The 27,036-nt window shown below is 40.3% G+C and overlaps 3 protein-coding genes across 4 annotated transcripts; all 3 read right to left on the bottom strand.

The window, feature by feature from the left end:
• Positions 1-368: 368 nt before the first annotated feature.
• On the bottom strand, positions 369-12,229 carry nppa (natriuretic peptide A). Its single transcript, XM_033628448.2, has 3 exons — positions 12,099-12,229; positions 1,497-1,812; positions 369-620 (listed from the first exon to the last, which is right to left on the bottom strand). The coding sequence occupies exons 1-3, from the start codon at positions 12,207-12,209 to the stop codon at positions 616-618; spliced, it is 432 nt and encodes a 143-aa protein (XP_033484339.1). The 5' UTR covers positions 12,210-12,229; the 3' UTR covers positions 369-615.
• Positions 12,230-20,158: 7,929 nt separating this feature from the next.
• nppb (natriuretic peptide B) lies at positions 20,159-21,450 on the bottom strand. Its single transcript, XM_033629971.2, has 3 exons — positions 21,246-21,450; positions 20,435-20,711; positions 20,159-20,351 (listed from the first exon to the last, which is right to left on the bottom strand). The coding sequence occupies exons 1-3, from the start codon at positions 21,357-21,359 to the stop codon at positions 20,341-20,343; spliced, it is 402 nt and encodes a 133-aa protein (XP_033485862.1). The 5' UTR covers positions 21,360-21,450; the 3' UTR covers positions 20,159-20,340.
• A 2,929-nt stretch (positions 21,451-24,379) lies between these two features.
• nppal (natriuretic peptide A-like) lies at positions 24,380-26,339 on the bottom strand. 2 transcript variants are annotated; one of them, XM_033629941.2, is made up of 3 exons: positions 26,178-26,339; positions 25,592-25,896; positions 24,380-24,667 (listed from the first exon to the last, which is right to left on the bottom strand). In XM_033629941.2, the coding sequence occupies exons 1-2, from the start codon at positions 26,259-26,261 to the stop codon at positions 25,594-25,596; spliced, it is 387 nt and encodes a 128-aa protein (XP_033485832.1). In that variant the 5' UTR covers positions 26,262-26,339; the 3' UTR covers positions 24,380-24,667; positions 25,592-25,593. The 2 variants fall into 2 exon arrangements, with proteins under 2 accessions (XP_033485832.1, XP_033485833.1); XM_033629942.2 differs by having other exon boundaries at positions 24,380-24,664.
• Positions 26,340-27,036: the final 697 nt, after the last annotated feature.

Genomic DNA, 27,036 nt, shown 5'->3' with positions numbered 1-27,036 from the left:
TCTTACAGTGTCTGTCAGGTTTACGTTTCCCTCTTGCTACTAGCTGCTCACTAATTCCTGCTATCAGCTGTTTCCTGTTTATCCATCGCCAGTGGGTCGCACGAGCGGCATCATCAACAGCTCCTCCTACAAATCTTCAACAGCCCCTCCCATTGCGGAAGGCTGCCTCAGTCTGTTTAAACTAAAAGGGTTCCACCAATATGACTACCCTAGGAGGCGGAAAATTGGGCACCTTGGATCAACTCGCCAATCCGGCTCTGTGTGTCTAAACGCTCGCAGCTTGCCGGCAAAACGGCCCAACATTCGTGGAAAATCTGGCAGTGTAAAAGGGGCTATAGACTGATTGATTGATTAAACAAACAACAGAATTCTACATATGAAAAAAAGTTTATTTGTTTGAAACCCACCCACAACTATGTACTTCACTTCCTTTTAATGTTACACAGTGTATAATGGACTCAACAGAATTCATTACATAACTGACAAGTATACATATGAGATACACACATAGTTGAAGTGTGACTAATGCAAAACCATACAAATGCAATCTGTCTGGATGTGTCCTCAGCTGAAGATAAAACTCCATTCCAGCATGTGTCACAGGAAACTGTCCGATTACCCTGAACGGAAAGAAGACACAAACATAAATAAGTTATGAATAACCGGTTATATAACACTGGATTGTTTTAATGCATATTTATTATATGGTAGTAGCTTTATTAGTATTATTAGTATTCATTACATCCAATAGTAAGAGATGACAAATTATGTATGATTATGTATTCAGTAGTAGGTCTAGTTTATGTAGTGTTGTGTGTGGTGCTGCAGGAGTGAAATGTTCCGATGGATACCAGTCTCACGTCTGTGTGTCCATTACAGAGCTGGAGTCAGAACATGGTTTGCCTGGCTTAGCATATTTTATATCCTCTGCTTTGCAATGTTTTATTATGTTTTGTGTGTCGCCTTGCCTTGAGACATGTTAATGGTGAAACCAAAGACAAATTTCCACTCTGTGGACAATAAAGTTTTCGTATTCGTATTCGTTTTCGTATTCGTATTTGTATATAGACTGGAAGTAGGGGGAAACAACTAGCCTGGTTCAGTCCAAAGGTCAAACAACACCTACCAACACCTCTAACACGTTGTTTCTGTTTGTTTCATCTGGACACAAACAGAAATGTCATAATGACATATCATTTTAGAGGGAGTTACATGAAAAAACAAGAAAAATGGCGAGGAAAGGTCAGGACATAATCAAAAATAAGAAATCAGCATCTGTGGACAAGAGTTCTGTTATTGTATATATAATCAATATTCATATTGGCTCTGCATACAATCATATCTCTGATAAAAAAACAATACAGGCTACAGTAGACATGTTTTTATGTTCTTGCCACATGCACAAAGCTGCCTTCCAAACTATGACCACCTAACCAGCACAATCTTTTGACCATCCTGATTTGATTTCGTTCTGCCATTCTCAGCTGCAGTCTTACCTCTTCCATTGTTGCATCCCAGGCCGCTGGCATTTCCTATTCGATCCATCCTGGCTCCAAAGCAGCCAGAGGCCCGTTTCCTGGCGGTCATCAGCAGGTCCTGTAGATGGCTCCTCTGACTCATGGTCCTGCTGTGACCCTCAGCTGGTAATTTAGATCTTTCTGATATCAAAGGTTCTTGGTCCTCCTCCTGGTCCAGGCTCCATCCCCGGCTGGCCTGGCTGTTCTCAGGCTGTTGGTTTGTCCCCTGGTAATCTGCCTCAGAGTCCTCCTGCCCTGCTTCAGCCACAGTCTCTTCAAAGCGCTCCAGTAGAGACTAGTGTGGAAAGGTGAAGATGGCTTTACACTCAAAACTCAAACTGGTTACATTCATGGTGTTATATTACAGTTACCACATTATGAATTAAGAACATAGGCCTTCTAGTGAATCTTTTTTTGTTTTGAACATTTATTAGAACAAGTTCCTTGACAGAGTCTCACACATTATGACAAGTATCAATACTCATATTGGTATCAAACTGACAAAATACAAAATACAAGGACAATCAAATAGCAAAGAGGTGAAAGAATATTCTTTGTAGGTCTAATTAGTACATCTAACCCAGTTGAACAGAGACAGTATTCTCACCTTTCCAAATACATTATAACAGGTGACCATTTTTCAAGGTACAAGTCCATCTGGAGTCGAAGGTTTGCCGTTATGTGTTCCATGCAATTTACATCCTTAAGCCTTTGAGACCACTGGTCCAGTGTGGGTGGATGGGGCTTAAGCCAATTTACTGTGATCATTTTATGTGCAATCAATAAAAGAACCCTGAGCATAAACACACCATTTTTCCCTAAATCCGTTAACGATACAGTACCCAAAATTAGTTGCTGTGGTTCAATTGGTCTATTTAAATTCAAAATCTCACATATTTGTCGCTTCACATTCTCCCAGAATTTTTGCAATTTAGGGCAATCCCAGAAGATGTGGGAAAAGTCCCCTGTTATACCGCAACCCCTCCAACACAGTGGGGAACAGTTATTATCATAACTAGCTATTACCAAAGGAGTTTTGAAATATCTTACTCTCAACTTCCAGCCAAATTCCCTCCAAACTGGGCTGCTTAAACATTTCTGCCAGGGCACCCAAGAACTCTCCCACTCATCGTCAGCAATCATGGCATTAGCTTCCAATTCCCATTTAGCTTTCACATCAAGTGTATCCACTGATGTATCCATACGGATCCTGCCATATACACATGATATTGTGTTTTTAGTGTTCATCTTATTCTCAGCTATCTCAATCCAATATTGTTCAAAATTAGATGGAACTTTTTTAATTTTGTCCCACTCTTTGTGTGTCATCAGGTAATGCCGAATTTGAAAATATCTAAATAAATCCTTAGAATCAATGCCACACTTTGCTTGAAGTTGTGAGAAAGCCCTGAGAGTCATTCCTTCGAATAATTGATTTATTGTGATGAGGCCCTTCCCCGCCCATCTAATGAAACCACTGTCCATTTTTGCTGGCAGGAAGTCACAGGCAGTAGTTATTTTTGCTGCCCTTGATAGAGATAGAGGTAAATTCAACAATCGTCTTGTCTTCTCCCAAACCCTTAATGTATGATTAACACATTCGTTTTGTATCCTAAGTTTACGCCTTACTTTTGAATTTAGAAAGGGAAGGATTGAGAGCGATATATTTTTTACTGAACCTTGCTCTATATGTACCCATTTTGTGTCCATATCTAATCTCATCCATGAAACCAATTTTCCAAGTTGTGCTGCCCAGTACTAACTTCTGAAATGCGGCAAGACTAATCCACCCTTCTCCTTGCGTGCACAGAGGACTTTGAGTCTCACTCTAGGCCTTTTGTTCTGCCATATGAATTTGGAAACAAGCTTATCCAGAAATGTAAAGGTAGATACAGGAACATTGATAGGTAACGCATTAAAAAGAAATAACAATCTTGGCAGGACATTCATCCTGATAGATTCTACCCTCCCAACTAAAGACAAAGGAAGCATCTCCCATCTTTCCAAGTCATTTTTGATTTGAGAAATAAGTTTATCATAGTTTGCTTTATATAACTGATTTGAGGTATGGGTCAGAATGACTCCCAGATACCTAAAGCCCCCTTTTGACCACCTGAATTTCACCTGTCTATCCAAGCACGCAGGCCAGCATCCTGTTATCATCATTGCTTCTGATTTCCCCTCATTAACCTTGTACCCTGAAACCTCCCCATAGTCCACCAGGCATTGCATAAGAGCCGGTATAGATGACTGTGGATTTCTTATAAACAAAAGAACGTCATCCGCGAACAGTGAAATTTTATGCATCTCGCCTCCCTCATCCACTGTTCCCTCAATCTGATCATTTCCCCTTATTAACTCAGCAAGCGGTTCGATACACAGTGCAAACAAAACAGGAGAGACCGGGTTTCCTTGCCTAACACCTTTTTTAAGATCAAAAAATTTGGAGCAGTACCCATTAACCCTAACCCTTGATATTGATCTTTATTCAGGGTATTAATCCATCTTATAAATGTCAAATTGAATCCCATTTGTTCCATAGTATAATTCAAATATGACCAGTCCACCCTGTCAAATGCCCTCTCAGCATCAAGACTGAGAAGCATTGACGGGTGGGCAGAATGCCTTGCTACTGATTGTACATTTAAAGCTCTTCGTATATTGTTTGCTCCCTGACGACCCGGTATAAAACCGGTCTGGTCAGGGTTAATCAATTTACCTAAGTATTTCTGCATCCTATTCGCCAATATGGCACTGATAATTTTTACATCATTCCCCAGCAAGCTGATTGGCCTATAGGCACCACAGTCCAGTGGGTCTTTCCCCTCCTTATGTAAAACTGTTATTATGGCCTCTGACCAGCTCTTTGGTGGGTCATTTTCCTGTAAAGCGTAATTAAAGACCTGACAAAGTTTTGGCACAAGCTCCTCCATAAAGGCCTTATAAAATTCACCTGCTAGACCGTCTGTGCCAGGGGATTTGTTGTTTTTCAATGACTTGATAACGTCTTGTATCTCACTTTCTCGAATAGGAGCTACTAATTCATCCGCCTCAGACACAGAAAGTTTCGCTAAATTAAGATTTTTGAACATAACTTCCAATTTCCTTTTGTTTTGTGTTTCTTCTGGTGTATCATAAAGCTTTTTATAAAAAATTTGAAATGCCTCAGCTACTTCTTCTGGGTGTGAGACCTCGGTCAAAGATGTTGGGTGTTTTATCTTAGGAACAATGCGGCTTGACTGCTCTTTTCTCAGTTGAAAGGCAAGTAGCCGGCTCGCTCGATTTCCCATCTCATAGTATCTTTGGCTTGTGTATCGAAGCGTTCCCTCAGCTTTTCGTGTGAGGAGTTCATCCAAGGAAGTTCTACAGTCTTGTAATTGCTTCAACACACTTTCATCTCTGGTCACTTTGTGTTCATGTCCTAGTCTTTTTATATCACTTTCCAAATGTTTTTCCCTTTCCATTCTCTGTTTGTTTAGTTTGACAGCAATCTCAATACACTTCCCTCTCAGCACTGCCTTCGCCCCATCACAAAGAGTTGAGGGGGATACTGATCCATTATCATTAATTGTGAAGTATTCGTCTATAGTTTGTTTTATTTGTTCTTTTATACTTGGGTCCGTTAGCAATGAAATATTCAGTCTCCAGTATTTGAAGTGCCACTCAAAGCCTAAATTTAATTTCAGTTTTACAGGACCATGATCAGACAAAGTAATAGGTTCAATAACACACACTCTAACTTTATACAGACTCTGCTTTGAAATGCAAATCAGATCAATTCTAGAATATGACCCTTGTATCATAGACAGAAAGGAGAAATCTTTTGTTGTTGGATTCTTGGCTCTCCAGACATCCACAAGCCCTAATTCTTCCAACATGTGTTTTGCTGCTTTGGATTTCCGCTAGGAGGTCCATAATCAGAAGGTAATTTATCCATTTTCACATTTAAAACACAATTAAAGTCACCCCCTAAAATTATGGTACCTCTGGCTTCCCTTGCCATTACAGATGCCACTTCTTTAAAAAAGGTAGGGTCATCTTCATTAGGAGCATAAATATTCATGATGGTTAACTCTACTCCATCTACTGCTCCTATAATAAGTATGTATCTACCTTCTTTATCCTTTACTTCTCTCTGAAATGCAAAACTAATGGACTGACTAATCAAAATTGCCACTCCTCTCTTTCTGCTATTCGAACAAAAGGCATAGAATATCTGTGTGACCCAGTCTCTTCTCAGTTTCTTATGTTCTACATCATTTAAGTGAGTTTCCTGTAACAACCCTATTGAGCAATTAAGTTTCTTCAACTGGGTTAAAATCTTCTTTCTTTTTATAGGATTATTTATTCCTTTCACATTATAACTGACAACCCCTAAATCAGACATAAATCGACATTCCTTGTTATCATTTTACTTTCCCCAGATTCACCTTTGCATAAAGTAATTGACCTTACCATAATATTTACAAAAATCACTTGTGTGAACTTAACCAACCTGTCAAGGATGTAGGAACTCTTAACACACAGAACAGAGAAAATAAAATAAGCACATGTGACTTCCAAAAGTCCAGCTGAGTACAGAAATGTGTCCAGCCCCTGTTGTAATGCAGGCAGAGGGTTGTGACTTTTAATTCCCTCTGGGCAACATGCACTAAGTGCTGACCCAACCACAGACCAAAGAAAAAGACTAAATCCTTGGTGAGGTGGTGATCCCATCTTGGGTCTCATCATAAAAATAAAAATAAGAACAGAGTTAACTCCCCTATTTTCTTAGTAACATTCCTATAAATTGCACTTACCTTCAGCAGGTTCAGCTGTTTCAACTATAGACAGTGATACACATAACACCTTTCTATTGTCGGTGATAATGTGACAATTTGTCACAATGTAACAGGGCGACCGCATCAAAATATGTTACCTGAGCACAGCACTCATCATTTTAATCCCGCAAAACGGACCGCAGGTCTGCGGCAGACAGTGACGTGTCCTTTCTTTCCCTCCTCCCGCCGTCCTGTCTTTGCCATGTCTCCCTTGAGAGCTCCCATTCCAACCTCTCTCTCGCTCACCTGCACCGCGATGCCCAGCTCCGCCAATGTTGGCGCAGCCTCCACCAGCGTAGGGAAAGTTTTCACTCCCGACTCCAAGTTGACTCTAAGCTGCGCCGGGAAGCGGCACTTGGCCTGGATCCCCTTCTCCTTCAGTTGCTTAATCACTCCACGGACCCGCGCTCTCTTCCTCTGCACTTCTGGAGAATAATCCTGGTCGAAGTAAATCACTTCTCCTTGAAACTTAACTTGTCTTTGGGCCCATGCTTGCCGCAGCACTGCTTCCTTTACTGTGTAGTCCAGAAACTTCACGATAATGGAGCGTGGAGGCGCTGATCTGGCAGGCTTTAGTCCCAGCGATCTGTGTGCCCTCTCAATCTTTATAATTACCTCGGGCGGGAGTTGTAGCGCAGTCTCAATTAAATTCTTCACAAAACCAGCCGTGTCATTTTTCTCGCTTTCTTAAGGGACTTGATAAATTCTCAAATTGTTGCGGCGCATTCGGTTCTGCAAATCATCACACATATTAGTCAGAGCCGCCTCGCGTTTCAACAGGTGCCGCAGCATCCTCTCATGATGCTGGCCGGTGTCCTCCGCCACGCCGACTCTCGTCTCCGCCTCCTCGGTTCTCTGTTCTAATTTCTCCATCCTTTGGTTCAAATCCGTGACCGACACTTCCAGTCTGGATAACGAGGCCTTAGTGTCTGCAAACGACTCCTTACTTTCTTTCCTCAACTCTCTTAACTCCCGGAGAATGTGCTCCATGTTCATTTCGCCCGCCTCTCCACTCGCCTCACTCGGGGAAGATGGCGTCCCTTTTTTTCCTTTCGCTTCTTCTTGCGATTTTTGCTGTTTACCTGCGTTCCGTGTGTCTCTGACCGTGTTCATGTTAGTCTGCAGTAATTTGGGTTCACCCTCTTTCAATTAAAATGTCTTATAATTCTACAAACAGCAAAACACCACCGATTTCCAGGGGAGCCCACACTCCGTGCGTGCAACTCAGAACATGGCGTCACCGGAAGTCCTAGTGAATCTTAACAGCCATTTGGGTATATAACATGGAGTGAACCATGGCATACTGTTGAATGAGGTTATGTTCCAAAGCTAAATGTTTGAAATGAGATTTCCCTACTTCTGGAACAGAAAAATCTATATATTCTGCTTGTACTTAGGCTTTTTATAATATTGTATGTGGTGTTGACAGAGTTGCAGATTGTAACTTATAACTCAGGAAGTGCATTTCCATCTACCTTTTTTATGTGCATTTTCAAATTTTGCAGAAAAAAATCCTGAGAGGAACTGGCATAAATCTGAGCGAAAGTCAAAATATTGCAAATGAGTTTTTATGCGTGGCTCAGGCGGAATTTTTGGTGTATTATTAAATACATGCGACAAAGTAATGGAAACAGACTTAATGAATAAATCATGTGGTACATTAAGCTTCCAGGTCACTAAAGAGACATTAAATTGCAGCAGACAAAACATCAGATGTGTATGGAGTGATGAGGAGGCTGAAACGTTCCTCACAATAACACAGGAAACAAACCCAAATGTTACATTTCCCTCATGTTTTCCACGTTGTTCTTATTTAGTTCAAGATTTGACTGGCATTCTTTATTGGACCTACATCTTGTTGTATCCTCTTCTTCTGTGGTGGTTTAAAGATGAGTTGGTAACTTTTATAAAGATATTTTTTTATGTCATATCCACCTTATTTTTCACGGAAACATGGAGGCAAAACAGAACGCAGCCAGCTTCCGTTTTTTTGTGCGACACTTCCGGTCCAGCACTCTTACCAGTGTGTAAATGGGAATCGCCTTGTTGTTTACCTTGCTGAGTTTAGCTATATATATGTATATATCACATTTTTCACATCACTATATCACCGTTTAGACTAATCTGATAAGTCTATAAACACAATGACTGAACAAACATTAGTATTTTCTCTGTGTGTAATTAATAACATGGTTATCGTAGATTAGCTGGGCTAACCGTTAGCTGTTAGCCGTTAGCCATGTCTGTAATAACTCACTAAACTCACAAAGTGGCTCGTGAAAAAAATATTTTCTCCAGCGAATGTCTTAATTACAACATGATTGAGCTAACTGGAGTAGTTTCATGTCGTATCCGACAACGGGAGGCTTTTAACGGATGACGATCCTGATGTTAGCTTTGCTGCTAGTGTTAGCTGTCCCTGTCAGCTGCAGCCACTGATGCTTTCTAGACATCGTGATTTCCCAAAACTGAATAAATACCACACATAGCAACACAAAACTGCTTTGCTAGTTCAATCATGTTGTAACGGCTGGATGGTTGATGCGTACATGCTGATTCGGGTGCTATCAGAGCCGATCCGCGCATCACTATGGCTTAATGATCAACTCAGTCAATTAAAACAACCCGTCCTGTGTTAGGAGTGTATGTCGCTGACAGAAAGAAAGAAAGAAAAGGGAAAAAAGATAGAGAAGCAGTGTACACCTCACATATTTATTTCTCACAGTTGCGCACGCGTTTGGCTGGCATGCAGAAGCACCATCTGTGTGTCGAGGGTGCGAGTCGCAGCTTCAGCTGCTCAGGTAGAGAGGCTTAGCCCGGTGTGTTTTTTCGCTGATTCGGTTCTGCAGGTTCTCTGCTGGTACACTGGAGACAGGGATCAAGTAGTTTGTCTCACTCGGGATAGATTGTGCTGTTTTGGTTCATAGTTTATGATTGACGTGCGATTTATTCGCATTTAGAAGGAATAAATTTCTGTTATAACGGAAACGTGGGCACAGTTATCTATACAAAATACACAGACTAACTAACTAACTAACTAACTGATTGACTAACATAAACAACTGAAAATTGAAAAAAAAAAAAAATAGCTTGCACCGTTAGCTCCGGTAAGGGAAAGCATGAGGGAAAGCGGCTGACCGGAAGTCACACACAAAAAAACGGAAGTTGATCACTATTTACTTCTGTGTTTGAAAATAAGGTGGATAACTGTCACTTGTCATCTGTGGAAAACATCATGTTCCTCCTCCCCAGACTGTCTCTAATGAAATCTGTGAGAATCCACTGCAGCTGAATAAAATACAACCAATCAGAGCCGAGGACTCTCTGACACAGCTGTCAATCATGTCAATCACTGCTCCTGAACTGCAGTCGGACTGTCAAACTAGACAGCATTGATCAAATATGAATCAAGATTCAGTTACTGCGTTGCCTATTTCTTTCCTTTAATGTTTTCAGAAACAATTTGCTCCAGCTGGTTGGCAGTGTTTGGTTTTGGCTTGACTGTGTCCAACATAGTGACTGGCTAATAAACTTTCTCATTTCACAACTAAACAGTAACTAAAATATGTTTCTGAAAATATTTGAGGTGAGCAATAGGCAACGCAGTAACAGAATCTTGATTCATATTCGATCAACACTGCCTGGTTTGATGGTTTGACCACAGTTTACGAGCAGCGATTAACATGACTGACAGCAGTATACGGCAGCATGGCCGTAACATCACTACTTGTTGAGTCAAATAGCTTTTTAGTAGTGAAGTTGATTACTTGACCGAGTAGCGCACTTGTATCCACAAAAGTTATAAGCTCTGAAGTGACTTTTTGGATAAGGATAAGTAATATGACTGACGCCAGCACCACACTGGGGCATGTAGATGAGGAAAGCACTTCCATATGACATCACACACTAATCCCTCAGTTTATTCTGCTTGCTGCTTGGCTATTGGCTTTTCTTAGCATAACCCACCTGATTGGCTACATTTCTCATATCTCATGTTTTTTCAGCAAATGTGACAAAAATGTGTTTCTATAGAAGTTACCAACTACAGCTTCAGTGGTACTGACTAGACAATTAGTGCCACCAGCTGTTAATCTCGATGCTCCCAACTCCTAATATTCACATACAGTAACAGTAATGGTGGAAGGGTGGAAATGCACATTAACAGTTACAGCTTCTGTAGTTGATAGAGGTTGTTTAGTACCTTACACCCCTTTAAAAGAACAGTGAAACATTTTAGGAAATATTCTTGTTATCCAGGGTTAGGGGATGATGTGAGTAAAGTTCACGGTTAGAAGTGGAAAAAAAATCTGGGCATGGACATGTTTAAGGCTTCAGCATGCATCATATGAAGTGCATGTCAGATGGTTTAACACAAGGGTCAACAACCTTAACTATCAATAGAGCCATTTTTGAAATAAAAAATAAAAATCTTGGGCCACAAAACCTGAAGGCTTTGAAAGCCTAGGCCTGAAATAAGTCAGTTTCCTTTTGCTGTTGTATATTATAAAGTGTCACATATTTGTGAGTGCTGACAACGTCATTTGCTATTGCATAATTTTTGTGTGGTCACTTGTTGTACTCTAAAGATGTTTGAGTTAAGCATGCCAGTTCTTTTGTTTGAGCCTTATAATTAAAGAAACAACCTATTAAGTCTAAATTTTCCTATTAAAATTAAAAACAAGTCATGAATAGTATCCCATATATGTTTTATCGCGAGGTGGCTGCTCTGCAGTGAGCTATTTATGATTATTTTGTACTCTATTTTGCAGCATTGGCAGTGAAAACATACAAATCCATGCACACACTGTCAAATGCTATATTTTCCTCTGATACTTTTTCTTTTTTGGATTTGGAATCCATAGTCAGCTAACTAGTAAAACTCAAGACTAGCCACCACTGTTGAGGTTCAGCAAAATCTTGAGGAAAAGGCATCAGGCCATAGATGAAAAACACACATTTTAGTTGATGATATGTTGAGACATTTTTTCTATTTAGTTTATAGGCTATACATTTAAAAATTGAAATGTTAAGAAATAACCATTATCCATTTCTATATATTTTTTGTCAAAGCCACAGGGAGCCACTGGAGAGGGGCTAAAGAGCCCTATATGGCCCTAGAGCTGTGAATGCCCACCTCAGATCTAACAGCATCTGAAAGCTCCTTTCCTTCCAGAATCCCTATGAATTGTGCATTTGCAATTTGTGGCTTGATTTCCAAGGAAATATCACTCAAATATAGTAGTAATAGTGGTGGGTGGCAGAAATCTCAAAAGCTGGACAAATAAAACCAAAACTATATATGACTATCCCCTGTGGCTCAGGAGGTAGAATCCACCGCTAATGGAAGGATGGGAGCCCCGGCTCCTTGGGCCCGTGTGTCAAAGTATCCTTGGGCAAGATACTGAGCCCCAAACTGTTCATTCTCTGTATGTGTGAAAGTTTAACTGAGTAGCAGATGGGACCTTATATGGTAGCCTCAGCCACCATATGGGAATGTGAAATGCAGTGTTAAAGTGCTTTGAGTGGTTGGAAAACTAGCAAGGCGCTGTACCCTTTTACCATAATGAGAAACCACTAAAGTTAAATAAGAAAATGTGTTTTTTGGATACAATGTGGAGAAAAGCAACAGTTGCTGGAAAACATTATCTCAACAACATTGTTAGCCATCTCCCTGTCTTTACCTGTGAATGTACCTCACCTTCCAGAGTGCAGTCTTAAGACAAACAAGTGTGATAACTAAAGGTGTGACATAGTTTCTTACCTTGAGCTGAGCCAGGTCACCAGTAGAAGAGGGCCTCCCCAGTATGTGGCTGCTAACTAGTGTGTACTGACACAGCAGGGCCAGCAGGCCCCACAGGACCGCAGTCCTCATGTTATCCCTCTGCTGCTGCTACTGAGACTACAGCCTACATTGCAACACTTTATATACATGCCAACACAAAGACACACACACACACACACACACACACATGCACGCACGCATGCACGCACACACACACACACACACACACACACACACACACACTCACACACTCACACACTCACAAATCACCTACCACCAAGTACCACTTACAGGAACATCTGACCAGCTGTCTTATCATGCAGAGGTGTCAGAATGCACTTGAGGTAATCTACAAAATGATGAACCACTGACATTGACTGTCTGTTGCATGGTGAGTGTGTGTGTGTGTGTGTGTGTGTGTGTCCGTGTGTGTGTCTGTCTGTCTGTCTGTCTGTCTGTCTGTCTGTGTATCATCACGCTTACCAGCCAGCAGTGGCATGACCTCTGGAGCCATAGTGAAACTCTGAGCTCAGATCAGATGTAGTGTGTATTGACAGGAATGCAGCGTTCACCATGCAAATACTTAACACTGTCTCCCCTCCTGAGCCTAAAAAAATACCATAGTAGGTTAAAACTACTGTGCCTGGGTTACAGGGAGATCACATGGTTTAGATAAGGAGAGGAAGGAAACAATGTAATCATCAATTTAAGACATTTATAGTATATAATATTCATTATGATAGTTGATAACATTTTGGTTTGGTTTTGAGTTATGTATACTAGCAGTACTCCAACAAATTACAGGGCTGTTTCCACCCAACCCAGTAAAGATGGATTTGTAATAGACAATGCCAAATATTAACACCATTTTTTGACATTTTGGAAAATGCGCATAATCGATTTCTTGCAGAGTCTGAGATGAAAAATTGATACAGCTCTCAGACAAAAGATTGATAATGATCTCTACTCTCAGTCTATTTAAGAAAAGTAATCAATGTATTTCCCCATTAAATGTAATTACTGATTTTACAGCTTTAATAATGACAAGATGTTACGAGAACCCTGAGTAGAGATTGTTTTCCAGTTTCTAGAATAAACTGCAAATATCAACTCTGAAGTCAACATGTACAGAAGTCTCTGATGTTTTCAGAATCATGGAAAGTTTGAATGTGTGTCGTTCCATGACAACTAAGTTAACTCCACCTCTTGATGAAGATCATGGATTAAAGTTAAAAGCGCTGGAACAAAAGAGTAAGTGAACCTTGAGTGGATATTGTTTTGTCAGCTGTCATTTTCACTGACACATGCAAACTGTCTGAATCAGTTGGAATCAGCAAATATATGTTATCATTAATTCAGAAAAACATGTAGTTCACACTGAAGTGAGTGAAGATTCCTTACCAATATGTACTTCCCTGTTATCTTTTAAAGTTAAACTTATTAGACAACACTATTGGCAGTTTCAATTCTTAACTCAAGGTCCACTTATTCAGTTTCTCCTGGAGTACTGAGACACATGTTATCAGGCTCCTCTCCTGTGGAATCATCTTCCTGTTACGGTCCGGGAGGCAGACACCGTCTCCACATTTAAGACTAGACTTAAGACTTTCCTCTTTGATAAAGCTTATAGTTAGGGCTGGCTCAGGCTTGCCTTGTACCAGCCCCTAGTTAGGTTGACTTAGGCCTAGTCTGCCGGAGGACCCCCCTATAATACACCGGGCACCTTCTCTCCTTCTCTCCTTCTCTGTCTCTGTCTCTCTCTCTCTCTCTCTCTGTCTCTCTCTGTCTCTCTCTCTCGTGTCCTATTACTGCATCTTGCTAACTCGGCCATTCTGGATGTCACTAACTCTTCTTCTTCTCCGGAGCCTTTGTGCTCCACTGTCTCTCAGGTTAACTCATATCGCAGCGGTGCCTGGATAGTGTGACGTGTGTGGTTGTGCTGCTGCCGTGGTCCTGCCAGATGCCTCCTGCTGCTGCTGTTATCATTAGTCATACTTCTACTGTTATTATACACATATGATTATTGTCACATATGTATACTATCAGATATTAATATATACTTTCAACATATTGTACAACAGTAGCCAGAAAAATAGTTATAATATTATAACTTTCATTAGTGTTGTTGTAAGCTACTGTCATTACTGTCTGTCCTGCATCTCTGTCTCTCTCTCTCTCTCTCTCTCTCTCTCTCTCTCTTTTTTTCTGTCTCATTGTGTCATACAGATTACTGTTAATTTATTATGCTGATCTGTTCTGTACGACATCTATTGCACATCTGTTCGTCCTGGAAGAACGATCCCTCCTCAGTTGCTCTTCCTGAAGTTTCTACTGTTTTTTCCCCCCGTTCAAGGGTTTTTTTGGGGGAGTTTTTCCTTATCCGCTGTGAGGGTCATAAGGACAAAGGGATATCGTATGCTGTAAAGCCCTGTGAGGCAAATTGTGATTTGTGATATTGGGCTTTATAAATAAAACTGATTGATTGATTGATTGACATGTTGTGGACTTCATCAGCAGATTTGCTGGGTTGTTTTCATCAAATCGGTCTCACTCTGAGGTTGTCAAAAAGCCAACCCTGTCCTTTTTCCTCAACCCAACCACATGCGAGTGTTGGCCAAACCTAACCACTTGCGTTTGTTGTTGAAGGAAAACTATGTTAATTCACTGTGTTGTACCGATGTAGTGTTTATTTTGAAAGAGACTGTATGTAAGCTGTACATTTCCTGTGAAAACAGAGGTCAATGCATGTAACAGGCTGAAGTTGACACAGCATCCCAGAACATCAACAACCAACACACCCAGGGTACCTTGCATATGGCATATGTTGATGTGGAAAGTTCAGGATCAAACATCAATATGTGATGAGGTCAGAGTGAGAATGTGTTGTTTTCATTGTCTCAACTGATAACAGTGGAACCATTTCCATGACAACCGAGCTACCTGACTCACTGATGAAGCCCCCAAGATACAGCAGAAAACACTGCAAGACATCTAGTAACTAGACCATGACACTGTTGAACCTCACAGCAAGAGGGTTCTAGGTTTGAATCCGCTAGCCAGCTGAGGCCCTTGTGTGGAGTTTGCATGTTTTCCCCGTCTCAGTGTGGCTTTACTCCAGGTTCTCTGACTTTCTCCCACAATCCAAAGATACGCAGGTTATTAATGACACTAAATTGCCAGTAGGTGTGAATATGAGCTTGAATGGTTGTCTGTCTCTCTGTGTCAGCCCTGTGATGTTCTGGCGACCTGTCCAGGGTGTACCCCACCTCTTGCCCAGTGTCAGCTGGGATAGGCTCCAACACCTCCACAACCCTGTACTAGGATAAGCAGTTAAGGATAATAAATGAATAAATTAATATTACTACTGGTTTTTCGTATTATGGTGTTCTGCAGTTCTGCATGTATTGTGCAAGTGGTATTGCTGTACCTCAACAGAAGCCATTGCTCTACTGCTGTGTACAACCAAACACTGTACTATTTCTCTATTTCATTACTTTCAAATGGATTAACAAGTGGAAAACTAGAATAAATGCTATGTAGCCTATATCACTGTTAGTTTAGAAAGTCATAGTGTAGAATGTCACAGAAGGTGTCGATTGCCCCCCGGCGACCTGTGCCAGAACACTGAGATTGAGATTTGGCTCTACATCTACCACGACATGTGCCAGCTGTCTGACTGGCGATGTATCATACTACACAAAAAAGGTTCTGTCCGACCATGTTACAAACTGATGCCAACTGTTCTTTCAAACAGCACTGGTCAGGGGCGCCATGTGCGTTTGGGGCTCTGGTAGCAGTATCAGTTTATGCTGTGTTTTTAAGCATTTTAGGTCACCGTTTTAAAAATTCTGAGGAGTGCTTTGGATATGATACGTTTATGCAGCTGAGAACTGAGCGTTTGGACGAAATCTGTCGCCTGTCAGTCAAAGCTGACAAACTTTGTGTATATGGCAGTGTTGCCTGGATCTTCTTGCAGTCTAAAGCCGCATTCAAAGCAAGTTCCGGAGGAACCCAGCGACCCGATGCCTTTGGCAAAATATTATCAATCTGCCTACTGCTTTCGGGAGATATCCATCAGTGTCAGGGCCCTACAAACTTGCAAACAGCGAAATACCGGCAAAATAAGCCTAACATCAGCAGCAGCGGCTGCTGCCCTAACTGCGGAAAGGTGGTAGGAGCAAACTCCAAAGCAGTTGCATGTGACTTTTGTGACGTTTTTGTTCATATAAGGTGCGGGAATATTGCTCCAAAATTGTATGACCGGGCTGTAAGAAATAAGTCAGATATCCCGCTGGTTTGTAACCGGTGTTGTGTGCAGGAAATGTGCAGCGCCGATGTCTTTGATGACACAAATGATGTGAGGACTTAAGATGATGACAGTATGGATGAGAGAGACTATGATTCACTCGGCCTTTTAAATCGGAAAGGGATGCATTTTTTTCACGTCAATGCCAGGAGTCTTCTTCCCAAACTGGATAAATTGGGCACCTCACAACTACTTCAAAGGCTGCTGTGATCGCTGTGTCGGAGACCTGGCTGGACAGTTCCATTCAAGATGGTGAAGTTGGGCTTTCAGGTTATTACATCTACCAATGAGATCCCAATAGACACAGAGGAGGAGTGTGCCTTTTTATAAGGACTGAAATAACTTTCAATCCGCGTCATGATCTACAGGTGGATGGCTTGGAGGCAGCTTGGGTGGAGTTAATTCTTCCTAAAACCAAGCCCATCATTGTAGGTGTCTGTGACCGCCCACCTAAACAAACAGACTTCTATGAACTCCTTGAATCTGTCTGTTGTAAAATCAATATATGCCTAGAGAAAGAATGTATCATCATGGGTGGTTTTAATACAAATCTATTATTGCCATGAAGTAGCCTAAAAGAGTCTCTTTCATGTCTCTGTAAGGTGTCTGGTTTACAGCAATTAATTACTGAGCCTACTAGGTTGTCTATTAATAGCCAGTCCCTTCTTGACTTGATTTTAGTATCTGACTGTGGAATGATATGTCAGTCAGGTCTGTTGGATGTGGCTTTCAGTGATCATAATGCAGTTTTTTGCACACGCAAGAAAATGAAATATCAGCCAATAAATGAGCATTGTTCCATCAAATACAGATGTACCAAACAGTACTCTGCTGAGGTGTTCAGTCAAAGGCTATCTGAGAGAGACTGGTCAGATGTGCTCGAATGTAATGATGTTGACAAAGCTTGGGATTTGTTCAAGCAGCATTTCATAGCTGTTCTTGATAAAGTTGCACCAATGAGGGAAATAAGAATTAAGCACAGAAGTGCATGTTGGATAACATCTGAAATCGTTGATCTGATCAGACAACGTAACAGATGTTTCATAAAGTTTAAAAAGTCTAAACTACCAGCTGACTATATAACTCTTATGCTAATCTTAGAAATCAAGTTAGTTACAAGGTCCAACAGGCTAAGTCTGAATTTTATTCTGATTCCATTGCTGCAAATGTAAAACAGCCTAAAAAACTATGGAAAATTCTCAATGATATGGGATCAACAGCAAAATCAAAATCAAAGTCTGGTAAAGCGGAGCTTATTATTGAAGATGAGATGTGTTTTGATAAGCGGCTGATTGCCTGCCATTTTAACCATTACTTTACAACTGTTGCTACCAGTCTGGTCAGTAAATTGCCAGGTGCTTCTGATAAATATGGCAATTCATTTGTTAACTCCTTTTATAGAAGTAAAAATGTCTCTGCAGATGCATTTGCAATTAGTCCTGTCTCAGAGGATAAAGTAAGAGCGAGCCTCTCAACCCTGTCAGTGAATAAGGCCACTGGCTTGGACCTCATTCCCTCCAGGTTTCTTAGGGATAGTGCTGGGGTTACATCTAGTATTCTTACCTATGTCATAAATCTGTCCATAAGTCAGGGTGTTTTCCCAAACGATATGAAGAATGCTAGGGTGGTTCCTCTCTTTAAGAAAAATAGCAGAGATGATGTTGGGAATTATCGGCCAGTCTCAATTCTGTCAGCTATATCAAAGATTTTTGAGCGTCTTGTGTATGAACAGGTGGAGGAGTATCTCGTCAGGCATGATCTATTATATGAACTCCAGTCTGGTTTTAGAGCTGCCTATTCTACTGACACCTGTCTCATTCACCTCTTTGACTATGTGCGTCAGAATTTTGATCTAGGGAATTATGTTGGTATGCTTCTACTTGACCTGCAAAAAGCATTCGATACTGTGAACCATGACATTTTGATTTCTAAATTACAGTGCATGGGTTTTAGAAACTCAGCACTCAAATAGTTTACTTCTTACCTAACGGATAGGACACAAGTATGCGATGTTGACATGTCAGCTGCGGTATGGTGCAAGTTGCTTTATATGCCGATGATTCTGCTTTACTTGTCCCAGGGTGTAATGTTAAAGACATTGAAAATACTCTTGGCATAGAGCTTGAGTCTGTCAACCAGTGGCTTGTAAACAATAAGCTCTCTATGCATCTGGGCAAGACTGAATCAATCTTGTTTTGTACAAAAAGGAAGTTGGCAAAATCAAATATTTTAAAGGTGATGTGTAATGGGTCTGAAATTGTGTCTAAATCAAGTGTCACATATTTGGGTCTAACACTGGATCAATCACTTATAGGTGAATCCATTGCAGCCAAAATTTTAGCTAAATGTGCCTGTAAGTTGAAGTTTTTATATCGCAAGACAAAGCTTTTTGATTTTTCTGTGAAGAAATTATTGCTATTAACTCTGATTCAATGTCATGTGGATTTTGCTTGCTCTGCTTGGTTTTCTGGGTTGACTGTGAAACTTAAAAACAAATTCCAAGTGCTGCAAAACAATGTTATTCGGTACCTGTTAAAAACACCCCCCTGTACTCATATTGGTAGGGAGGAGTTTACAAGAGCTGGTCTACTACCTGTACATCTAAGAGTAGAACAACTTAAGCTGAACCATATGTTTAACATTGTTAATGGTCATGCCCCCAAATATTTATGCTCTAATGTATCCATGGTCCACACGCAGCATAGTCATAACACTAGGGCCAGCATCCACTCCTGCATAGTTTCTAGAGCTAATAATGCAGTTAAAAACTCTTTCTTTTACACTGGTATCATGGCATGGAATAGTTTGCCAACTGCTACAAAACGCCTCTCATCACAAGGGATTTTTAAAAGACAGGTCAAGCAGATTTTATGGAACAAGGTGGATATTTATTGGTGAACTAGATAGTTTTTACAGCTGTTTCTTATTTACTTTATGTATTTTTAGTCTGAGTTTGTCTGCTTCTTGTTTATTTGTTTTTCGTGTGTAAACACCAAGGACCATGCTGGAAATAAGTATTTTACTTTAGCATGTCATCCTTAGGATTACTGTCTTATTGTCTTCTAGAAATAAAAAAAAAAAAAAAAACAGCAGCATATCATACCACAGCAAAAGTTTGATGCTGAAATCACTGACAAAGCGGCGGTATTGACAAAACAGTGGAGACAGTTCTGTGGTTATGTAATGCATGTTCCTGTGTCTTCCATCATCATCAGGTACAACTATGCTATGATGAATGTAAAGTGGACATTTGTTGTATCGTTGGAGGTACCCAGCTGGCACATGACTGAACTTCAACATTGAAATGTGGTTGAAATTATGTCAGTTGTTGTTGTCAAAAAACAACATTGAAACAATGTTTAATTCTGATGGTTATAAAAAAATTCTTATAAATCAACACTGAAATTTCATAAAGATCTATCTCAATGTTGAAACAGTTTTGAAAAAACAACACTGAAACAAAATTGCGAAATCAACATTGATTCATCTTTCAAAAACAAAACATAATTCAGCAGTGATTCAACCATGGTGTATGATGTTGAATTAACTTTGAATAAACATTAGAATGCCAGCTGGGTAATTTCAGGAATGTTGCATAAGAATTATTGTTTTCATTCACATTATAATCTTTGTTTGTGTGTTTGTGTATGTGTGTGTGTGTGTGTGTGTGTGTGTGTTTACAGACCGTTTTCCTGTGCATGATGATGCTTAAGCAACACTCAGTCAAATGGTGTGCAGTTGTAAACATTTATTCAAGAACATACATAAAGAACAGTCTTACATCCATTTTAAATAAATATATTTGTACGCCACCAACATTATTTAATAAATATTAGTAAATAAATAGCTTTCAAATAAATATATCTTTTGGTAAAGACGTTGCAGTTCCACAATTTAGATGGTAAGACTTCATCTTTACTTTGGATCTGCAAGAGAACAACAACTCTGTTAATAAGACCTTTTATGTTTCCTGATTCATTTCTCTGCGGATGTCATAACTACAACTTACTGTATCTGCCAACAGTGTTGCACCCCAGAGAGCTCATGGAGCCTATTCTGTCCATCCGTCGACCGAAGCAGCCTGAGGATTTCCTGGACGAGTCGTTACGGACGCTCTTCAGGTTCTTTGCTGAGAGGAACTCCCTGATCACTGCCTCATCCAGTCCAGTTTGGGTCCGCTGTTCATCTACTTTTTCGTCTATGTTGAGGCTGTCTAGACCCTCCCTCCCTGCGGGGACACTCTGATCCACATCAGGAGCTGATTCCTCTAGTCTTTGAAGGAGCACCTGCAATGTTCACATATACATGAGTCAGGCCAAGTCTTGCAAATAAATAATTTTTTTTTTATTTTTGCATTGAGCATATGCACATACAGGAGGGGCCTTCAAATATTTCTGGTAACACTTTTAAGCATGTGATGCGTCACAGCCTGATTCTAGAAGCATTAAAAGCATTCATATTTTCTTAAATAAACATGGTCAGGCCAAATGTCCTTCAAGTTAATGTTGGTGACAGGACTGCAGCATTAATTATTTATTACATACTCATTAAACTTATTAGAGCACCAGTTTCACTTCAGTAACAACATACCAGGATCGCATTCCCATAAAATCATAGTTGGTCCCAGAGGTACATATAGGAGGTTGCTGTTAAATGATGATCTCTGTACAATACAATCTATGACTAAAGTTAGATTATGTAAATTAGATGAGGCTGTCTTGTCTCACTGCTGCAGACTGCCTTGAATTTAAAGGATCCATGTTCCTTTGAACTCCAACTTTCCAAAACTAAGTTTCACAAGAACTTATTTAGAGACTCACCTTTAGGATGTCCATGTCAGTGTCAGTCAGACCTGTGCTGATGGGATATGTGCTGAGCAGCTGCACGTTTAAGATGAGAAGGAGGCTGCACAGGAGGATGGAAGACAGATTCATGTTTTTCTTTGAGCTCCTGTTGGTTGTATCAGTGGATGGATGGAGGATCTTTGGCTTCTTTGCCTGGTAGCTGTTTGGATGTGGGAGCTAACAGAAGCAGCCTCAGCTCTTTTATACATAGGCTTGACACACATAAGTATGCCAGGAATTGGACTGGCATTCCTGACACCTGATTCTGATAACAGGAGCTGTCGGAAATGGCTCCTTTTAAAGTATTGTCTCGTAGATATGGGGCATTCGTATGACATAGTTGCTTCCATATGCTACTTTATTTGAGAAACATACTCCAACCTCCCTGTATATGGGACATTGTAGTAGTAGTAAACTATCAGATAGTGTGACAGTGTTACTAAATTGAGGGGTGTACGTGATTGTGGTAGGGTAGCCTGCTGGTTAGATATCTGCCTTTAATTCAAGGCAAAATTCAATCCTCCCTTCTACTGAAGGGTCCTCGAAAAAGATGCAAGTGTCCTACCAGCTCTCAGGTGTTGCTCTATGGCAGACAGTGACCTCTGACCTTTGTTGCGGGAAGCAAGAACACTGTGAAACCTCACTATACATTTATAAACTAGTCTGTCTAACTTATCAATATTTATTTAAACATGAAGGCTGTACTTATCAATACTTTAATATTAGCAATTGACTCACTATAATGTCAGAATGGAGTTACAAACACAGTTGTCCCCCTATCTACACTTCCTCTCAGCTCTACACAACAATTTAGCCTCTTTCAGCTCATTGTTTTGGTTTTGGTTGGGTGTCACCAACAAATTCCCACTCTGACCTCGTCACATATCGACATTTAGTCATGGACTTTTCACACTGAGATCTGAAGTGCAAGGCATCCTGGGTGCATTTGTTGATATTCTGGGATGCCATGTCAACTTCAGCCTGTTACATGTATTGTCTGTTTTCAAAATACACCTTTGTTTTCACAGGAAATGTTCAGTTTGTAAACAGTCTCTTTCAAAATAAACACACTACGTCGGTGAGTGTGAGTGAATTGATGTTTTTTGTCCTTCAACATCAAACGCATGTGGTTATGTTCTGCCAACACATGCAGGTGGTTGGGTTTAGGGAACACAAGTACGTGGTTGTGTTTAGGAAAAAAGATCAGGGTTTGGCTTTACAATCGGAAGAGAACACCAGCCTCAGGGGTGAAAGTCAGTGATTGCTGGACCAATCCACCTCGTCTCCCACCTGCCCTACTCGGACTTCTGTCCCCTTAACTTTTTTTGTGTCCCTGCTGTGTTTCCCTCTGACACCACTGGGAGCTGTTAAGCAACTGTTGTGTATCATGCTGATGTGAAAGGATGGCTTTTTTCGTTGGTGTATGATGCCGGAAATCACTGAGGTCTCACTGAGTGAGACAAGGCTGGAACCACAACTTTGGTGGTTTGGTTAAGTTCCAGTCTCATCATCCTGGTTTCCAGCAGCAGCGGGCACTACCAGTACCTGCCCAGCCAACCTACTCACAAAAGAAAATGTTGGCATTGTATGTTTCTAATTTACATTTACATTTATATATTTTTAGATGTTATTATGTAGCAGATATGTTGAAATTTTATGTCTGTTTTATATATATATTTAACACACACGCACGCACGCACGCACGCACGCACGCACGCACGCACGCACGCACACACACACACACATCAAATGTGGAGAGATATCAGAATGATGGGTTGCTGCAGTGCAGTGTCCTGGGCAGTCAGGGGTGTGGTGCCTTGCTCAAAGGCACACTGGCAGTGCCCAGGAGGTGAACTGGCTATTCTCCAGTTCTCCGGTCACAATCCGTACTAGCTTTGTGTGGGGACTTGAAGCAGTGACGCTCTGGTTCTCACTACTTCCTGAGCCACATCCCCACAGGCTGAGCTACTGCTGCCTAAACGAGTTTAGAGAGGGAATGTCTCTTTGCTGAAAATGACAACAATTTATAGACATCTAAAGCATGACAAGAAACCCTGCCCAAACACTGCTTCCTCTTCTTCTTCTTCTTCTCCTTTGATGTGTTTATGAGGTCACAGGTCAAAATGGTTTATTTTTAAGAGTGCATTGAATTTTATAAGCTTATCATGTGTTTTGTATGTGACATCCAACCTATAGTGTAAGAGGAAGGTAGAGTACAAAGAAATATTTCCCTCTTACCAGTGGCCAGTGAATACTAGATGAAAATATTAAGTAGCATGAGTAAATAAGTAAAGTACAAGTTGCTCAAATTTATACTTTAGCACAGTACTTCAGATGTACTTTTACTTTGTTTACAAGTGCATTAGACTTTAAAAGGGTAAGAATGAAGTTCTTTCAGAAACTTATTTCTCTCAAGCAAGCTCCATTTCATTTCATTGTAAAATGTTTTGATTTTCATTCATCATCATATGTGATCTGTAACAGGCCAGGTGGTAAGAATGATGTAACTAAAAAAGAATGTGACTAAAGCAAGATTTCCATACATATTTTTGCATGTGTCAAGTTGGACACGGTGCCTTTTCATTCGGTAAGAGCCACAGTCAATTAGCTGATGGTGTGGATCCAGATATCCTTGCAACATGAGTTATATATTTTTGTTGTCCACTAAAACATCCACTTTTAAAGGCTACGATGACACTGACTGTTTGTTACACAACTGACCTCTGAAATCCTTCATGTTCAACTAGGTGAAGGTTTTAATCTGCCAGTGACACTTAAACGTTCATCATCTATTATTCACTGCATCCATTTTTGTATTGTTCCAGCATATGTAATGTTAAACTGATCATGTCATGTCATTAAATTATTATCTGTACGAAGAAGAAATTTTCACTTTTCTAAACTGTTGCGTCATTTCTTACCCGAAATAGTTATGATTGAACACCTGACAGCAGACGATCATATTAAAATGTCATTGATATGAATTGAATGGTTTCCCATCTATCACACCAGTTTATTTAACGTGCATACAGCATGACAATATTCCCTCTGAAAATAATTCAGCTGCTTTCAGTTATGCCCAGAAAAAAAGAGACAAACTCAGTCACAGATTCAGCTATTATGCAAAATAATTATTTTACTACAATACAATCTATTACAAGGCAACTCTATCCAACAAGAAAATAATAAATAATAAATACATTTACAATAATTTATTATTTAATAGCTCACATATGAAAAAGGAAATCACAGTTCTAAATGAGAACCATGAACAGGAGAGAGTGAAGTAACCGCCCTTTAAAGTGTCAGTCAAAGATCTGTGACTATGAGAGGAGCTCCGCTTTGCTGATGGTCATGCTGATGTGCAGATGGGAGAACCCCGACCTCATCCATGCCTGCTGACAGAACAAAAACACATGATAGCATGTTGAAACACGGTTTGTTACATTTTCAGAACTGCAGCTGCTGCATGTGCCCTGCAATGAGCCACCAAAGCTCCAGCAGCTCCAATACAAAAGCTCAGTAACACTCAATGTGGTGCTCATTGACTCAGTGATTATTATTTTTATTATTAGTTTGTATCAGTTTGCATAAGATTTGCATAATAACTTGATGTCCACAATGAAACACTCAAAAAAGGTCTGTAAAATATTTGACTATACATTTACAGTAAATTACTAGCTACTAGTTGCATTACTTTCATAGTAAGTGAATAAGGGTATCATTTATACAATAAACTGCTGTGAAATGACAGCTTTATACTGTGATCTTACAGTAGTTGATCCTACAGTAGTTATGCGTGTATATTATTGTGATTTAGCAGTATGCTCCTGTAAAATAACTATATTTAACTGTAACCTCACTGTTAAAGCCCATAAGAGTACTGTTTGAATATCACAGTTATAGCCTGTAAGGTGATAATAATGTAATTTATTTTGAAATAGTACAGTTACATATTGTAACTTTATGGAAATAATTTGTAGTGTACGTATTAATGTGCAGTAATTGATAATGTAGGCTAGGAGTTGTTTTAGAATCAAGCAAATGCGTTTTATTTTGAGGTACTCACCTATTTTGCATCATATTTTACCAGCATTGTTTCTTTCACTCTATTAGTACTTTAATGTTTTTACTGTATGTCACAAACACCTGTGAGTATAAAGAGAAATTGTCATCCATTTAATATTGACTCATATTTGACACTAAATTGACAGCACCTCTGCTTCGTGTTAGGAAAAGAGAATTCCATTCTCTAACTATTTTCTCTGATTTAAATAAATATGAAGTGGAGGAATAAAGTCACATCCCTCCGCAGATCCTACCTTCAGCATCCCAGCCCGCTGAAGGAGCCGATCCTCTCTAACCGGACACCGAAGCAGCTCCTCAGCCCGCCCTTCTTGTGCCGGCTCCACGAACGCTTGGAGGTCCTCATGAGCTCTTTGAAGAGACGCAATAGGATGTTTTCTTTGGCCGCCAGAGCCGAGTTGCTGGGGTCGGAGGAGTCCCACGGGTGCTCCTCTGGAGTTCCAAATACCGACTTGTCTGCCTCTTTCCCCGCCACCTCCATCTCCTCCGAGGAGTAATAGGGCGCGGTGTTGATCTCCTCCTCTAAAAGCTGCTTCAGACTCTGTGGGAAAAATAAAGCACATTTCTTCAATCTCTATTTCACTTAAATATCCAGCGTAGTGGAGATAACCTCACAGTTCTTTACTCCTCGTGCACTGAGGCTACAATAGTGTAGGCCATATTAAGTCAAACTGATTATTTTATCTATCTAACATGCATCTATAAGTAGGCTACGAAGAATATTTATTGTTTGATAAAACTATGTGTTCATCATTGAAATAAGCCACCTTAGTGTCTTATCACTGACTCTTGAATCTGTATACCAGTTACAGGTAAACTTACTTGTAGATCAGAAACAGGACTGGCTGATGCCAAGTGCAGCAGTAAAAGCAGAGATAAACAGCAAACGGAGATATTTGGGTTCATTTTCTGTTGCAGTTGGAAAAAAAAAATCTTTTTCTGTGAGGACTGGCTGGCGCACGACTCAGTCTGTCCCTCCTCCTCTGTGTCGCGCTGTCTAGCGGTGGCCAGGTGGCTCCTTTATAGGCGACCTGATTCCGTCACGAGGCCTGGGAAAATTAACGAGGTGTGACTAATGCTCCTCCAAGTGGGAGTACAGGCTAACCTGACTGGTGAAAATGGGGAATGGAAGTGTTCACAGGTCCAAACTCCTTTGAAAATGACAGACGACATTGCTTAGTTGCTCAAGATCAGGACCTCACATTAACAGCTACATCAGAGTTACACTTTAAATCACTGCAATGACAGACTATCAGAAACTAAACTATCAGATTTTTTCTGAAGTTATGTCAAGTAATTCCACTATCGCCTTCCCCTGCCAGGTTTGTTTTAATAAATGCTAAAACCTATTAATTTTTTGGTAAATGCTCAAACACATTATAAACACAAGTTCAGAGGAGTCAGCAAACCCCACCTAACAAATAAGTTATACATGATTATAGCTAGTTCTGACCAAGCAATCTGATCAGACAGGAGGCATTCCATGAGTGCTGATATACAGTATAACAGCACTGGAACTTTTAACTTTGCATGTATCACTCCACTTTACAGCTGTTCTGAGCTATTTATGTTAACCATTAATGAGCCGACATTAAGGGTCTTCGTAACAAACTTTGCACCACAAAATAAAATATATCACTACAAATAGAATTGGAGTTAAATAATAAATGGCAGTTAGAAA

This window comes from Epinephelus lanceolatus, chromosome 8 (genome assembly GCF_041903045.1).
Source record: "Epinephelus lanceolatus isolate andai-2023 chromosome 8, ASM4190304v1, whole genome shotgun sequence".
Taxonomy (NCBI): domain Eukaryota; kingdom Metazoa; phylum Chordata; class Actinopteri; order Perciformes; family Serranidae; genus Epinephelus; species Epinephelus lanceolatus.
The sequence above is the reverse complement of the archived record's forward strand: the minus strand, read 5'-3'. Positions and strand labels throughout refer to the sequence as shown.

Excerpts from the sequence above, each read along its gene's own strand:
- nppal (XM_033629941.2), bottom strand. The coding sequence starts at position 26,261 with ATGAACCCAAATATCTCCGTTTGCTGTTTATCTCTGCTTTTACTGCTG. Across the intron at positions 25,897-26,177 it reads GTCCTGTTTCTGATCTACAA|AGTCTGAAGCAGCTTTTAGA; the intron begins GTAAGTTTACCT and ends TTTTTCCCACAG.
- nppa (XM_033628448.2), bottom strand. The coding sequence starts at position 12,209 with ATGAGGACTGCGGTCCTGTGGGGCCTGCTGGCCCTGCTGTGTCAGTAC. Across the intron at positions 1,813-12,098 it reads GTGACCTGGCTCAGCTCAAG|TCTCTACTGGAGCGCTTTGA; the intron begins GTAAGAAACTAT and ends TTTCCACACTAG.
- nppb (XM_033629971.2), bottom strand. The coding sequence starts at position 21,359 with ATGAATCTGTCTTCCATCCTCCTGTGCAGCCTCCTTCTCATCTTAAAC. Across the intron at positions 20,712-21,245 it reads CTGACATGGACATCCTAAAG|GTGCTCCTTCAAAGACTAGA; the intron begins GTGAGTCTCTAA and ends TGAACATTGCAG.